Source organism: Gastrolobium bilobum, unplaced genomic scaffold, assembly GCF_033153095.1.
Source record: "Gastrolobium bilobum isolate Gb01-03AN ecotype WA unplaced genomic scaffold, APGP_CSIRO_Gbil_v1 utg3810, whole genome shotgun sequence".
NCBI lineage: Eukaryota > Viridiplantae > Streptophyta > Magnoliopsida > Fabales > Fabaceae > Gastrolobium > Gastrolobium bilobum.
This window is the reverse complement of record NW_026899073.1, coordinates 378313-392572: the sequence shown is the minus strand read 5'-3', so window position 1 is coordinate 392572 and position 14260 is coordinate 378313. Positions and strand designations below refer to the sequence as shown.

General features: G+C 33.4%; 2 protein-coding genes across 2 annotated transcripts; both read right to left on the bottom strand.

Annotated features, from left to right (window-relative positions):
* Window positions 1–560: 560 nt before the first annotated feature.
* LOC133286917 (probable prefoldin subunit 4) lies at window positions 561–6481 on the bottom strand. The gene is made up of 3 exons (XM_061484419.1): window positions 6449–6481; window positions 1929–2032; window positions 561–969 (listed from the first exon to the last, which is right to left on the bottom strand). The coding sequence occupies exons 1-3, from the start codon at window positions 6462–6464 to the stop codon at window positions 709–711; spliced, it is 381 nt and encodes a 126-aa protein (XP_061340403.1). The 5' UTR covers window positions 6465–6481; the 3' UTR covers window positions 561–708.
* Window positions 3300–9563, bottom strand: LOC133286916 (E3 ubiquitin protein ligase DRIP2-like). The gene is made up of 7 exons (XM_061484418.1): window positions 9283–9563; window positions 8292–8391; window positions 7090–7381; window positions 6395–6897; window positions 6250–6300; window positions 4331–4403; window positions 3300–3584 (listed from the first exon to the last, which is right to left on the bottom strand). The coding sequence occupies exons 1-7, from the start codon at window positions 9386–9388 to the stop codon at window positions 3411–3413; spliced, it is 1299 nt and encodes a 432-aa protein (XP_061340402.1). The 5' UTR covers window positions 9389–9563; the 3' UTR covers window positions 3300–3410.
* Window positions 9564–14260: the final 4697 nt, after the last annotated feature.

Genomic DNA, 14260 nt, shown 5'->3' with positions numbered 1-14260 from the left:
CAACAATTCAAGATTCAAAAGGGCAGTCTGTGTTCAAGTTATTATTAACATAATGTATAATTTGTTGAAATTTCTAAAGCGTTATGACTCGCTCTTTCCTGCTTTCCTAATTCTGGGTTTGGTTTTGTCTACAAAAAAGCGTTGTCATTAACCAGAGTGTATAATTTGTCATAATTTCTAAGCGTTGCATCTGATTCCTTTATTAATAGATTAGAAGAAAACTTAGTCCATTATTGATAAGAAGCTGCCTACTGCAAACAATTAGTAATAGAATAGGTAATATCAAATTTATTATTGCTAATTCGAATTCGAGTTTGGTAGGATTATATAAACGACAAAATTTTCTTTGTTAAGTTTTAACACAATTATATACCCAAGACTCAAATTTGAAAATACTGATTAAGTTAAAACAACTCATCGCCAGTTAACCCAACCCAGGTAATAATTATGCCACATTGGTAATTGCGTGAGATCCCCTAAATGACCGCAGTGCCCACAACAGAAAGTAGTGTACGCCCTGCGAAGGGTTTCAATTTCCATCTAATAAACAAATGATGGAGAGAAGCAAGAAGCCAAATGAAGGCAAAAGGGAGAAGGGAACAAATGAAAAGCAAGATACCAAAAATAAATTAAAAGAGACCACTGAAAAAAAAAAAAAAATCCAATGGTACCGTACAAAAAACCTTGAAACCAACAAGAAGAAAGCTATTAATCCTCCTCAAGATTGATGGATTCCTTAAACTTCCCGTACAAAATTTTCTTAAGTTCAGCCATCTGAGCAAGCACAGATTCTTTCTCCTCTAAAAGCTTTTCCAATTTCTGGCTTGTCACCTCTTTCATTTGTTCTATCCTGTTCTCAACTTCATCCTTTGGCACATGAGCAAAAACCTCCCCTATTTGAAATCGAACTTCCTCTTCATCTGTGAGAATCAACTCATTGCTTGCATCCTCCAAATTATCATTTGTTTCCTAAAAAAAAAAGTTGAATTTTAATCATAACACCAGATAAAACATGCCTACAATGCACTTGCCACTGCAGTAGGCTTGTATGCCATTGAAATTAGATAACATGCTGAGACTTGCAAATCAGATATTTCACTAATGACTTAATCTCGTTAAGCCAAAGAGAGAATCCAAAAGACAGATGAATAATAAACTCTAATCATATGTATAATACATGTCGGATAAGACGTTCGTTTTTTATTTATTGTTTTTAAAAGAAAAGGCTTGTGCATAATGCTTACACAAACCAAATTAGAAAGGGCATAATCGATCAAATCATAATAGCTCAACTGGTGCATGGAAGCTGAGCAGACGGAGGTAAGAGTATGTGTTCCCATTTTTGAAGGAACTTAAAACTTTAATCCTGAACTCATCCCAAATAAAATATCCTCACGTGGAGGATATCTGTGGTTTATGAAAAAAAAAAAAAGAGCATAATCAACAAGCCCACATGATAAATTTTGGTGGTTGTAATCATAGGACTTGGTCAAGCACTCGAATAAAATCTGATTGGCTTTTCCCCTTGACTGTTCTATTTTCCCTTTCTCCCTCTTCATCCAATCTATTAAGTAGCGCAGGTTCCATCTATTTCTCAAAATTACATGTTACATAAAAGTCCTTTTGTCAATTGCTAGTGTTTGAGGAGTTGGCAAAATTGTTAAACTTTACCAAATCAATTGCTTCATTCCTGAAACAATTTATCCCTAATGCTGAAGCAATTAAGTGTCTTGAAGACCTATCCTCCAAGGACAGTATTATCACACAGTCAGATCATGCTAAAGAGAACAATTCACAAGATCCTGCATCAACATAATAAGTATAGAAATTGACAACATTCTTAGCGAAACACAAATAAATGATAATGATTTAGACGCACGTGGATAATTTAGCTGCATTGCATAAACACATAATCTTTTATATATTACCTTAGCGATTTTGATGTCATCTTCAAGATCGCGAAAGCGATTATTCAACCTTCCGAATTTGTTGATATTCTGTTGATCCTCCCATGTTACATCCGCATCAGATCCTTCGCCCTTTTCGGATCATAATCAGAATTCACAACAAAGAACAAGAACATCCATTAAATTAGGGTTTTTCTTAGATTACCTGCTGCATTCTTCTATTTTGATTCAATCAGGGCTTTTTGATGGAGCTACCTTCAGCTACACAGGTCACCTTCACTCTTCTTACTTTCGGAGCTAACTCCCTCAACACAATTTTTAAATGAAAAAAATATTAAGATGTAATTTATTTATTTTTTTCTTTATCATATATTTGTAACAACTTTTGTATTAAATAACTACCTCTCTAAAATCAAAGATGACAGATTTAGGTAGTGTTTGTTTCAAGTTTTCTGAAAATATACCTAGCATTCTTCATTGGGTTTCAATGTTGTCCTCATTTGGTACAAATTTGGTACAAGTATTTTAAGATTTTTCCCATCAATCGGTGTTGCCTAGAAATCATGATTTATGTGAAAAAAGCAAAGAGGAACACTGTGCAAGTTTACCATTGCAATGTGGTATTTCAAAATAAAACTGGGTAAATGAGGAAAGTGGACATGCAAAATGACAATATTATCCTTCTGATTAGAGTATATGTGTGCACAAAATTTAATTATAAGGTTATTTTCGTCATTTGATTTTATTTTTCCATCAATATTTTAACTTCAACAAATACAGACTCACAAAATTTAATCCAATTTTTTTGGTAATATTTCGATCAACCAAACTATTTTTTTTTAACTTTCCTACTACACTCATTTTTCAACCATATTCTTAGTAAATGTATTTACCTAGTAAAAAAATATATATCTTTTACCAAACACCCCCCTAGCTTTTACACATGTACATATTTTTTCTTTTCTATGAACATTTTTTCCACATGGATTGTTATAAGACTAGTTGTTTATATATATATATATCATGATTAAAAAAACTTTCTAAACAATTGTCTTTTTTAAACTTTGATAATTTTCTCAAAAGTGTGGGTTGATGCTTAAATAATTAGTTTTATAACCATACCTATAAAGACAACAATTTTTCATTCTTAACTTTTAAATTATCAACGGAAAATAAATAACAATTAAGATATAGGAAAACTATAGGTTTACATAGCTAACTCACTAGCGCTCGCGTAACTATCTTGATTCTTAAGAAGGGAAATATATCATTGTGTCAATAAGTAATATTCTAATAATAACATCAAATAAAAGCATATGGTGCATAATTGGAGGGCACACATTTTCAAGTTCTGAGAAACAAATAAAAAGGATACATATTATATTAGTATGGAAGAAATTAAATGAACAAATGTCTCTGAGAGAATGTTATCAAATAGTTGAATATCTATGTGAAGAAATGGAAGCAAAATAATATAACAAGGGTAGTAGTGTGTGGACTATCTCAATCAGGCAAGGCCCTTCGACAATATGATAAAACCATCACAAAGTCCTTGGCCGAGGAGCCCACAGATGCCGGCATTTTTTTAGAGGTTGAAGCTGTGCGGAACCACAGATCTACTAAGTTATGCAGTTGCAAAGATGGAAGCACGGGTTGACCCCGGCACATTATTTCCACCTGTAGAAAACAGTATCAAACCATGCCATGCCACCAATAGTGAACCAGCAAATATAATTATTGTTTCAATTAGAATGAAACAGTGAGGTTAGTACTTTGTAGACAATTTTTTCAAAACAAAAGATAAATAAATAATCAAATAACAAGCCTGCAAATTATAATGTAATTGAACCATTGACTCCATTAACAGAGTTGGGCATCGGCTAGGGGGAGCCCAAAATAAAGGAGACTATCAAATGAGTCTATGCAACAAACTCATAATAAAGGAGTCCAACATCATATCATTGGGTTTATGGGTTTTTTTTACTTATATGTACTATGTTTAGTTCATTCCTTTCTGATGTGGTCTTTTTTTATCACTCGTACTTGAATTCCCAACAACTAGATCATCAACCAACAGTTGGGGCACTCAATTGGCTGTGCTGCATACTTGTACATTTGTACTAATTTGCTGTTTTTAACATGCCCTAAATTCTAGCTTTCAAAGTAGCCCTAATTTCTTATAATAGCCGCAGACAAAGTCAAAAGACTTGCTCTACGTTGCTTGCCCTCCTGGAGCAATGTTTTAGTCAGATAATAACACAATATTCATATAGCAAATTTAGAACCAAGCACTCTTACTATAATTACAACCTTCAACCAAGAAAACAAATGTAGAGAAATAAAGAAAAAAAGTAGAAAACATGATAAAAAAGAGGGGGAGGGGTGAGTATGGCAAACGTTCTTAGTTGTAAGAATGGCCTCACCTCTACTTCGCTGGCAAGATTAAGTTTCTTCACAAGGTACTTTCGAATAAATGAGACAGGAACAGTACCATCCCTGGGATGAGATTAGAAACAAGTAGTTATACATACCTAGGTACTATCCCAATTGATTATTAATAAATTCATAATAGATTCAAAAAGTTTAGATGAGAAAGGAAAAAGTAAAAAAAAATGCAGGAAACAACCAACACATTTCAAATAATTCAGTATGGCAGCTAAGTTCTCCTTTGCTAAAACTGTGACTTAGACAATGATCACGAATCTGCCCATATGGAATAACACATCAAAGCCAAATCAAGGAGTGACTCTATCAAAACGCCATCTATAAGGAAGACCGTGTGCTCATCAAATACATCACAAATGTTATAGACAAAAAACAATATTAAGTGCAAAACATATTTCACCCCTAGTGATGCCGACAGCCTCAAGTTCTTAATAGAAACCATTTGAACTATAGATTTTCTAAGGTAACAGTAGGGTAAAAGCTTAAACACGTTTGTACCCGGAAAAAAAAAAAAAAATCTTAAACACGTCAGAGATAACATACAATCATCAAAGACATATTTCTAGATAATCCCGTAAGTACACAGATAAGATGAACTTGTCAGAGATAAATAATACAGAACATTTTAAAAGATGAAACTACAACAGAACGGCTCCAACTCCTTCTGAAGTACCTCTCCGCTGACTAATTCAAATAAGGACAAAAAGAAACAATATAAAAGAGTTTCATTCATTCAGCACAAATTAAGTATTTAAAGGTTTTAAAATCATTTAGTGATTGCCAACAGCATCAATCATGCAGTGAAATAATAACCTAAAATAGAAACGAGTACAATGATGGAGAACAAGGTGAAAAAATAATTACAATAGAGATAATAAAATTAATGAGAAAAGGAAACAAAATGAGTCAGTTATTGTAGTTTCTATGGCATGTCTGAGAAAAGGAAGACATATATAAATTCAAGCTGTTTAAAAAGTTTAAATTTCCTTTACATCCATTAAACTACAACTATAACTATATCTATATACAAAACTACTTTTCTCTGAAGCTGTGGCTCTTCTCAACAAATTGCTCCAAAATTTAAGTTTCAAGTAACTCAGATTATTTTTTACCCATATGCTACCAGAACAATAGATTTCTTAGAATGCCACATGGAAGCGATTGCCACCATTACAGAGGTCATTTACATCAGAGAGGGTTGGGAATCCCCTCTATACAGAAAAGCAATTTGTTTATGATACCACAAATTATGGGGAAACATAAATATTATGCTCAGGAGGCAGGGTGCATTATATCCCACTTCTATAAACATAAACCTAATAGGTAGTAATGTTGCACATGAAGTTAACATCTCTTCAAATGCTACAGAGAACTGACAATCTTCTAGATGTCTAAACTAACAACTCAAGAAACACAAGTAAACTTAGAGAAAAAAGGCCATAATAACCAATTATGTTGGAGAGAAAGGAAAAAAAAAGGTTGAAAAGTGAATGGGTAACTAACTATACATTCATACCATTTAGCACTTTTCTATTTAAAAAGGAAAATTTCTTATCTGAGAGGCACATATCTTTCATGCAGTCTTTTTAATTTCCCTCCTGGATTTCTCTTTGAAATTTAGATTTTAGCCAAGCTAAAGTGAAACTGGACTTTAATTAGACCTACAGACTTCAAAATACCTTTTATTAAATTATAAATAACCATACAAAACCATATTTTTGTATCTTCTTAAATTTTATTGACATTTAGCCCAATTTTGAGACCAAAAAAATGGGAGAGGGGGGATTCCATCGTGCCAATTCACAGGCCAAAGTTATACTTGCAAAAAAGGTCAAGCAAAAACTTGGGGGGATGGGGGGGTTTGAAGCAGAAAGATAATGGGAGTTGAAAGAATTACTTTATTCTTAAATAACATGCTGAGATCTGTGGCAAGGGAACATCTCCTTTCCTGAGCAATAACATCAATCCAAAGCTTTAGGGTCCACAGAAGGTAAACATTTTATAATTTATAAGATCTCTTCATGTAAAAAAAAGTAACTTACTGGTCTTCGGAAGCAACTAATGAAAACCAAATAGGACAGTTTTTCCTGTTGCACTTGCCCCCTGTTGCATCTAACATGACTTGGGTTGAGGCAGACATCTCAGATCCTGCTGCTCTTTTCTGACTAGCAGGACGTAGCCTTCTTCGCTTCACTGGCCCTGAAGGAAATGTGTTTCCATCCTTGTTATCTCCAAACTTTGTTTTATGTCCATTATCCTTGTTTTTGGTTTTAGGCATGTGTAATTCCCTCTGGACAGAAGCAGGTGGCTCTGATTTGGTTGTAATTTCAGGAATCTCTACTCCCCCATGAGGAGTAGTTGGAGACTCTAATTTGGCATGAGGAGTCCCTTGTGAATTTGACCTGGACGACTTTGTTCTGTTGGCTGCTTCAACAAGACAGTTCAAGGGCGTCCAGAGATCAGCCTTCCCTTCTGTAAGGTCCATACTGTTCTCTGTATCTTCATTGGGCCTATGCTTCTTAGAAGACTCAGCTATGGAAGAATCCTACAAGAACATAATGATCATGCATGAAAATTATCACATGAAATAGAGTCATAAATAATAATTTCCTAGGACTCCATGAAGCAACAAGTTAAAGACCAACCACAAACAGAAAAGTCCTGGGGTCCCATATATATCCCACACCTGACTTTCATTTTGAGCAATCATATGAACTGAAGCAGAGACTGAACTTACCAGAATATCTTCACCATTTGTTTCACCATTTGTTTCTTCCTTCTTTATGGATTCTTCAAGAATAAAATTGCATGCACGTAAAGCAGCAGCCTTTCTAGTACCAGTTTTTGTTCTCTTTCCTGTAAAGCCAGTCTGCGTTGAAACTTTGGGAGCACTTACTACCAATGATGAAAGTGATCTTTCCTTCCTTTTCGCTGGCAGGGATATTGAAGGAACAACTTCTTGGGCTTTGATCTTTCTTCGTTTAAAAGGGAATATTTTGGCTCTAATATCTTGCAAATTGTGGTCTGGCCTGCAGATAATTAATAGGAACACATGATGACTAGGCATCTGATTTTTAAGTTCCATAAAAAAATTTATGCATGCGATCATTTAAGAAAAAGTCATTCAAGTTTAAAAGACAGGTTCAACTAAAAAGGGGGTCTAATATGCTTGAAAATGAGGAAGATGTCATTAGCGGGAATTTCACATTGACTACTGCATAAACACCAGTCTTCACTCTTAACCAAAGATCATTTGTGGCAGATGAAATGCTCCATTTATTTCTTAATGAAGATATGTCCGAACCAGATGGAAATGCACATGTAAGATGCAATTTCAATAAAATGCTAAGCTGTGGGGAACTTTTACAATTTAGGCGGAGGAATGCCTCATAAAATAAAGCAGAGAATATTTGATAAATCAAAAGTCCAAATGGTTATGTTTGGTCAACAGTTACAATTATATCTTGCAATGTTTAAAACACATGCAGCAAATAGCACTTTATGATTTGTGAGAAAGTATTAAAAAATATCATTTCTAAAAATGGGGAAAAAGCAGATATCCTACTAAAAGAAAGAAATTTAACTAAAAAATACAGAAATATTTAATACAATAAACAAATGAAAGAGACTTAACGCCTTAAAATTTAGTGTCAACTTAGGAAAATTGCACAGCAAGAGTAATAAGTTTTAGAATAAGAAAGAAAAAGGTAGAGATTGATCATATGCATAGCTAAATCTGTAATGCATGTACTCTTGTACAAACAAAAGATAGATGCTAAGAGAGAACGATGTAGAAGAAGAAGAAGCACAACTGAACAAACAGATATTAACATGTCTACAGCCAGGCATTACAGCAGCATGTTTGTTTAGTTCAATTCAAAAAAGTCACAAGCCACACAAATTACTATACTAAATTAGCAATCAAAGACAAAAATGAACCTGAGTTTTTCCACGGGAAGGCAACCCAGATCAATATTGCAAACTGGACAGCAATCCATCTCCTCATCTGAAAGTTTCTCATATATGCACTTCCTGCAAACTGGTGCACGGTTCATTGTTCAAAGTATTGCTCAAAAAGATATTCGAAGTGGTCAAAATTAGATCTCAGAAGATGTTCTGAAGGTGTATGCGCATAATTCAATAATGCCATAAATATAATGTGCTGTTGGAATTGTAAAATCAACGTATCATGAAATTCCATTGCATCCATGCTTATCAACAAGATTATCTGAATGTACTTAACAGTCAAATGACCCAGAAAGAGGGTTTTGTTCTGCTGGCATTTGAGCATAACTTCATAAGAGATTATCCCAAGTAAAAGTAAAGATGGGGATGACAATAATGATATCACCAATGCTTCGTATCTAGAAGGGAAAATAACCGAGAAATTGAAAGAAGACAGAACTTACACAATTAAGACGATTTCATTCCTGACCAGTCAAACCATAGAATTCCATACAACCAGTAAAGCACAGAAATAAAAATGATAATTTGATGTATGGGGTCAGTTAATGTTTAACGTTATTGTTCGATCACCGTAACATAGCTACTGTTTAACGTTCATGCTATACATAAGTAAATAATGAAGAGTAAATAATAGTTATAAATATAATTAAGACCAGGAGGACCCCAGGATCATGAATGAATAGAGTGAATGGATGTTAACCCAAATAATGAAAGCTATGATAATTGAATAATAATTACGGAAAGATAAACAAGAAGGATTAAGTATAAGAAGGAATGCTGCGTTGGTGCGACGTTGAAAATTCGAAAGAGAAAAGGCATAATACAGAAACACCCAACAGGCAATACGAATCAGAAGAGAAATAAAATCAAATTGGGAAGGGAAGGGGAATCAATCGGGGTTGCTATACGCAAAGCATGAAATGAAGAAACCCAGATCGAAAGAAGAAAGAGTTGAGAGACGAACACGTGTGAAGACAGAGAGATATGGTGGTAGCATCTTTCAATAGCTTATGGCAAAGAGGGCATGTCATGCATGCTTCCAGCGTTTGCCTCTTCACTTTCACCACCATCTCCTTCACATTCGTTTTGATGCCAATGGACGTGGAACAGCTACGGATCTGACCAAATCCTGAGACTGGGTTCGGATTGTTATTACCACGTTAAATTTTGAGGTACGATACGAAGGTGAAGAGAAGAGAAGAAAGAAAGAGCATAACGCTACTCCCACTTCTTAAGAAACCAACGCCTTTTTGTGCTGTGCGTGTTGTGATGTGTTGTGTCGTATGTTTTATATCCGCGACAACACTGAGTTCGAGTTCGATTGTTACTATTTTACTGCACACTGACTTTGCACCAACTGTGTGTTCCCTTTGCGGCTATTGCTATGGGCATTCGACAACTGTTCTGCTAAATCCTCCACCACGTTTTTCACTCTTTATCCTCCTTTTTCTTACCGCTTTGCAATCACGCTCTCTCTCTTTTTTACCCAAAACAACACCTACATCGTCACTCCTATAACAATATTAGAAAAAGACTTCAATTTTTCCTAGTTTTGACCGTGTCTCTATTATATTATAGCGTTTTATGATTTATGTGATAGGAAATAAAAATATTATCTCGTATATTTTTATGTGAATATAAAAAATATTAAACTCTATATTATAGAAAAATATTATATTTATAAACTTTTTGTTTACAAATTCTTACAACTTACACTAAGTATGATCGGTCATACTTCAATCAAGAATGTATGATCGGTCATGTTTAGTGTAATTTGTAAAAAAAAATTGTAAATGAATCGTTCCACTATATTATATATATGAAATCAATGTGGCAAACATAGCTAGCGAGTTGTTTTGCAAGAGAAATGAAAATATGGTTGCACAACTAGTTTGGTTAAAACAGTCAGGTAATGTTTATTGCTCATTTAATATTGATTGGTGAGGATAGGAATGGTGAAATACTCGTGTGTTTTCAAAATGAGAACTGTTACAAATAAAAATAAAAATAAAACTCACAAACTAATTATTTTTAACTACATTCATGAGCAGAGTTCTAATATTTACACATATTTCGTGTCATTTAACCGCTTGTTAAACTGTTTTAACCACTTGCTGACAAACCTGCATGATTTGGCTACATATACGAATCTCCTACACTTACGGTAGTTGGTTTATAACTAAATTTGTGCATCAATACCTGAAAGCTATGTGGTAATTAGTGGATTCCAAGTAAAGAGTTACCGTCCTATCTTCCTTGACGAAGGAGTAAAATCCATTTATTTTTAAAATTTCCTTGTTGTTTATCTATAATTGGATCAATGTATAAGGGCGGCTACTTCTATTGGCACTTCTTCGAAGGGTTATTCAGTTCATTTGGACACGTCTCTTAAATTTATTTTATGATTCATATTAGAATATCACAGATGAATTACAATTAAATTCTCCTATCATATCTATGCACTTTTTAGACCCCTGCGAATCCATCCTTCCATTGAGCAATTGCACCAACATTGTTTAGCTTGAGGTCAAAGGATACACGTGCATTTGCGATCGACATTTAGCTGCTCTGTCTTTCTGTTATTGATGCCATCCCGATGGAGCTAATGTAATTACAGGCGACGCGTTCTACTTGTGAAGTTTGATGATTGTTAATTGACCATTCTCCATAGCAGCTAGCTACATGAAAATATGAATGTGACAAAGATGTGACAACATCATATTTTCAAGTACATAGAAAGCTTCGAAAAAGTGTACTCATATCTTTCTTGTATTTAGTCATTTTTTATCCAATTTGCTTCTGTGTTCAATCTGATCATATCCTTCATTCGATATAAATTATATACAGCAACATAGCAAGAAATTGATTACCAACGAACAAGCATACTATTACTGATAATAATTATACTGCTATGATACACCGTGTTATGGTCATATAATCGGCTCCTCTGTATTCAGGACAACGTTAGAAGGTTGAACCAAACTGTACCATGAGATGTAACAGGTCCAACATAATAAACCCGTCTTGACAAAACAATTTTATTTGCTATTATTATTTTGTGATCGTTTAGATTACTAATTACTATTATTGTTCATTCACCATTTTCATTCTCCAATCATTGTCGACATCTTCTGATCACTGTTATCATGGCATCTTTCCATTACCGTCGTCACAGCCTCACAGGCATTATCTGATCACCGTCATTGCCAGCACTTCCTTTGATCTCTGCTATTGTTTTCTTATCACTCTCGTTACCAGCATCCTCGGATCACTGTTATCACTAGCATTATCTGGTTACCTTCGTAATAGCTGTTGTCCTTTGATCTTTGTCGTTGTTAATGTTTTCTAACTATTGTACTAGTGCACTCCTACCACGCTTGCAATCACATTTGTTTAGCTTCCGTTATCATGAGCGATAATTTATATTAGGGATATATTTTTCTTATGTTGTAGGAAAAAAACTACCTCATGTTGTAGAAACAAAAGTATAAGTGAAAAAAGAAAAAAGAGTGGTGGGATCCAATCCATTTTTGTGTGTGTAGGAGAGTTATTTATCTCATGTAAAATAAGATAAACATAACCCTTTATATTATTATTATAAAAAGACAATGGCAGTTTTGGTTGGATGATCCCACTAAAAATACAAAAATACCAACCTAATAAAATTACATAATTTATTGCCAATTTTTTAGTTGAAATGTCAATTTTTTTGCTTCCGGGGACAATGGTCTAATATAACAGCCTTAAGACCCTATATTTTGTTTGTAAGATCAATTTTTTATTGTTTATCTTCATGCCTTCTGGTGTTATAATTGCATTTTCTTTGATTTCTTCAGAATCTTATTTTCTCATTTAGCTGTTATTTAGCAGGAGACACAATAAATTAATTAATGTGTTATTTGTCTTTAGCATTTGGTCCCAACTAATAATTGATAATTATTACTGACCTTTTTTCTTTGCCAACAAAGTCAAAACTTAAATATTCTTCTCGTGAGTTCTGACATGACAATCTGTACAAATTTTTAATGATTATAAAAAGAAAATTAGATAATCAATCAATATAAAATAAAATTCTAAACAAATTTGATAGGTAGAGTGAATATATACATTACTAACTGAACTCTTCTTTGTGTACAATGAAAAAGTCAGCTTTCCACATTAATTGGAGAGGGTAGCAGACCAAGAACAAAACATGTCATATATGCTAGCAGGTTGAATATGGTAAATAATAGTTATCTCTAATTGGGTGCAATGAACGGGTGAAACACTTTTTTTATGAATAGCATCGCTTGTCTTTCACTTTTTAAAAGCACTTTCAAAATTTTGTCTTCACAAACTATGTTGCATATCATATAGTAGAACATATTTTCATATTTTAAAGGGGAACGGGGCCCCACCTTAGCCCCTATGTAGGTCTGCCCCTGCATGAGAGACATATTCTTATAATAACTACTGAAGATTTAATCCGACAATTCAAGCTCTACTAAAAATTATTTATAATAATTTAAACTATTATTTATTTATTAATTTAATTTTAATTGTTAGATATTTTTTTATGAAACATCTAAACAATAGTTTAATACAATTCAGAATTGTAATTTTATAATGTCATCAATTTCAATTAAGATAGAACTGGTATCTAATTATAATTCTATTTTGTCGTCCAAATAGGTCATAAGAAATTTTACCATTTTTACAATAATGAACTCTCTTTTTTTTCTTTTTCTTTTTTAATAATTACTGGTTCTAAAAGCCCAAAACTACTAAACCAAACGAGAAAGGAAAAAACCCTCGTAACCTCTTTAAGAAGGGAATAAGAGATAGGGAATGAGTTTCTAAACTTGATAACCCAGAGACCCACCCTGATCAAAATTAGCAAGATGGTCTACAACCTGATACCTTTCATATATGGAAAAAGAAGTATTCTTGTTTCCTTTTTAGACGATTTAGAAAAAAATTTACTGATAAAACTTTGTGTAAATCTAAAAAGTTATTTTTTTTTTTGTCTTCAGTCACATCGTTAACATGTAAAGTAAAAAAAAAAAAAAACCTTTTTAGATTTACACAAAATCTTACCGATTAGACTTTGTGTAAACCATTAAAATGACACAATTTATATCTTTTTAAAGTACATTGACTGAATCCTTCGTATATAGGCATTATATTTAATAGAATAAACTTTAATTTAATATATAAGAATATAATATATATTGTACTTTTTTTTGCCCCTTTCTTTCGAGATAATTTATTGTGAACCAAGACCACCATTTTTTAAGTGGTCCCTTAGTGTAAGTAAGAAGGTAAAATTAAAAAAGAAGAAAAATAAGTAAAAAGAAAAAGAAAAAATTGATGATGTGAGAAGGAGCACCAAAAAATTCAGTGATCCTGGACCATATTAAATATTTCCCTTTCTTTCATTCCCTATTTAGTACAGACCGCTTGTAATTGTTGATTTGTTGTTAAGATGGAAAATTGTTATAGGATTGTTTCTGTCCCCAAAATTTTCGAAACCACATGCGGCTTGGACATAGTTTCAGTTCAGCAGCCCCTCCATCATAAATTTCATTGACCTCTTCCACTTTGTACTTTGTATATTAGCATATGTGTCCGTATTATTACTGGATGATATTTGATATGTATGTCCGGATCCGAGTTTGTCTCGGACGATCTTGCCCCAGTAGTTCTACGATCTCTAATGCAACGTAAGTTGGGTACTTGTAAGCCTTTATTTGTATTCGACACATATATGCTGACCAGCACGGCACGTATATGAGTGGTAATGGATTAGGACATGTAAGTTACGTGTCAACCGTAGTTTTAATGGCGAGGCAAGAAATTTTGTGTGGGTGTATCGTATATTTTTTTATTATAATTATTATAGGTGTAACGTATAGATAGATATCATATTCATAAAATACAATTCACTTTCAAAATGTCTTGGT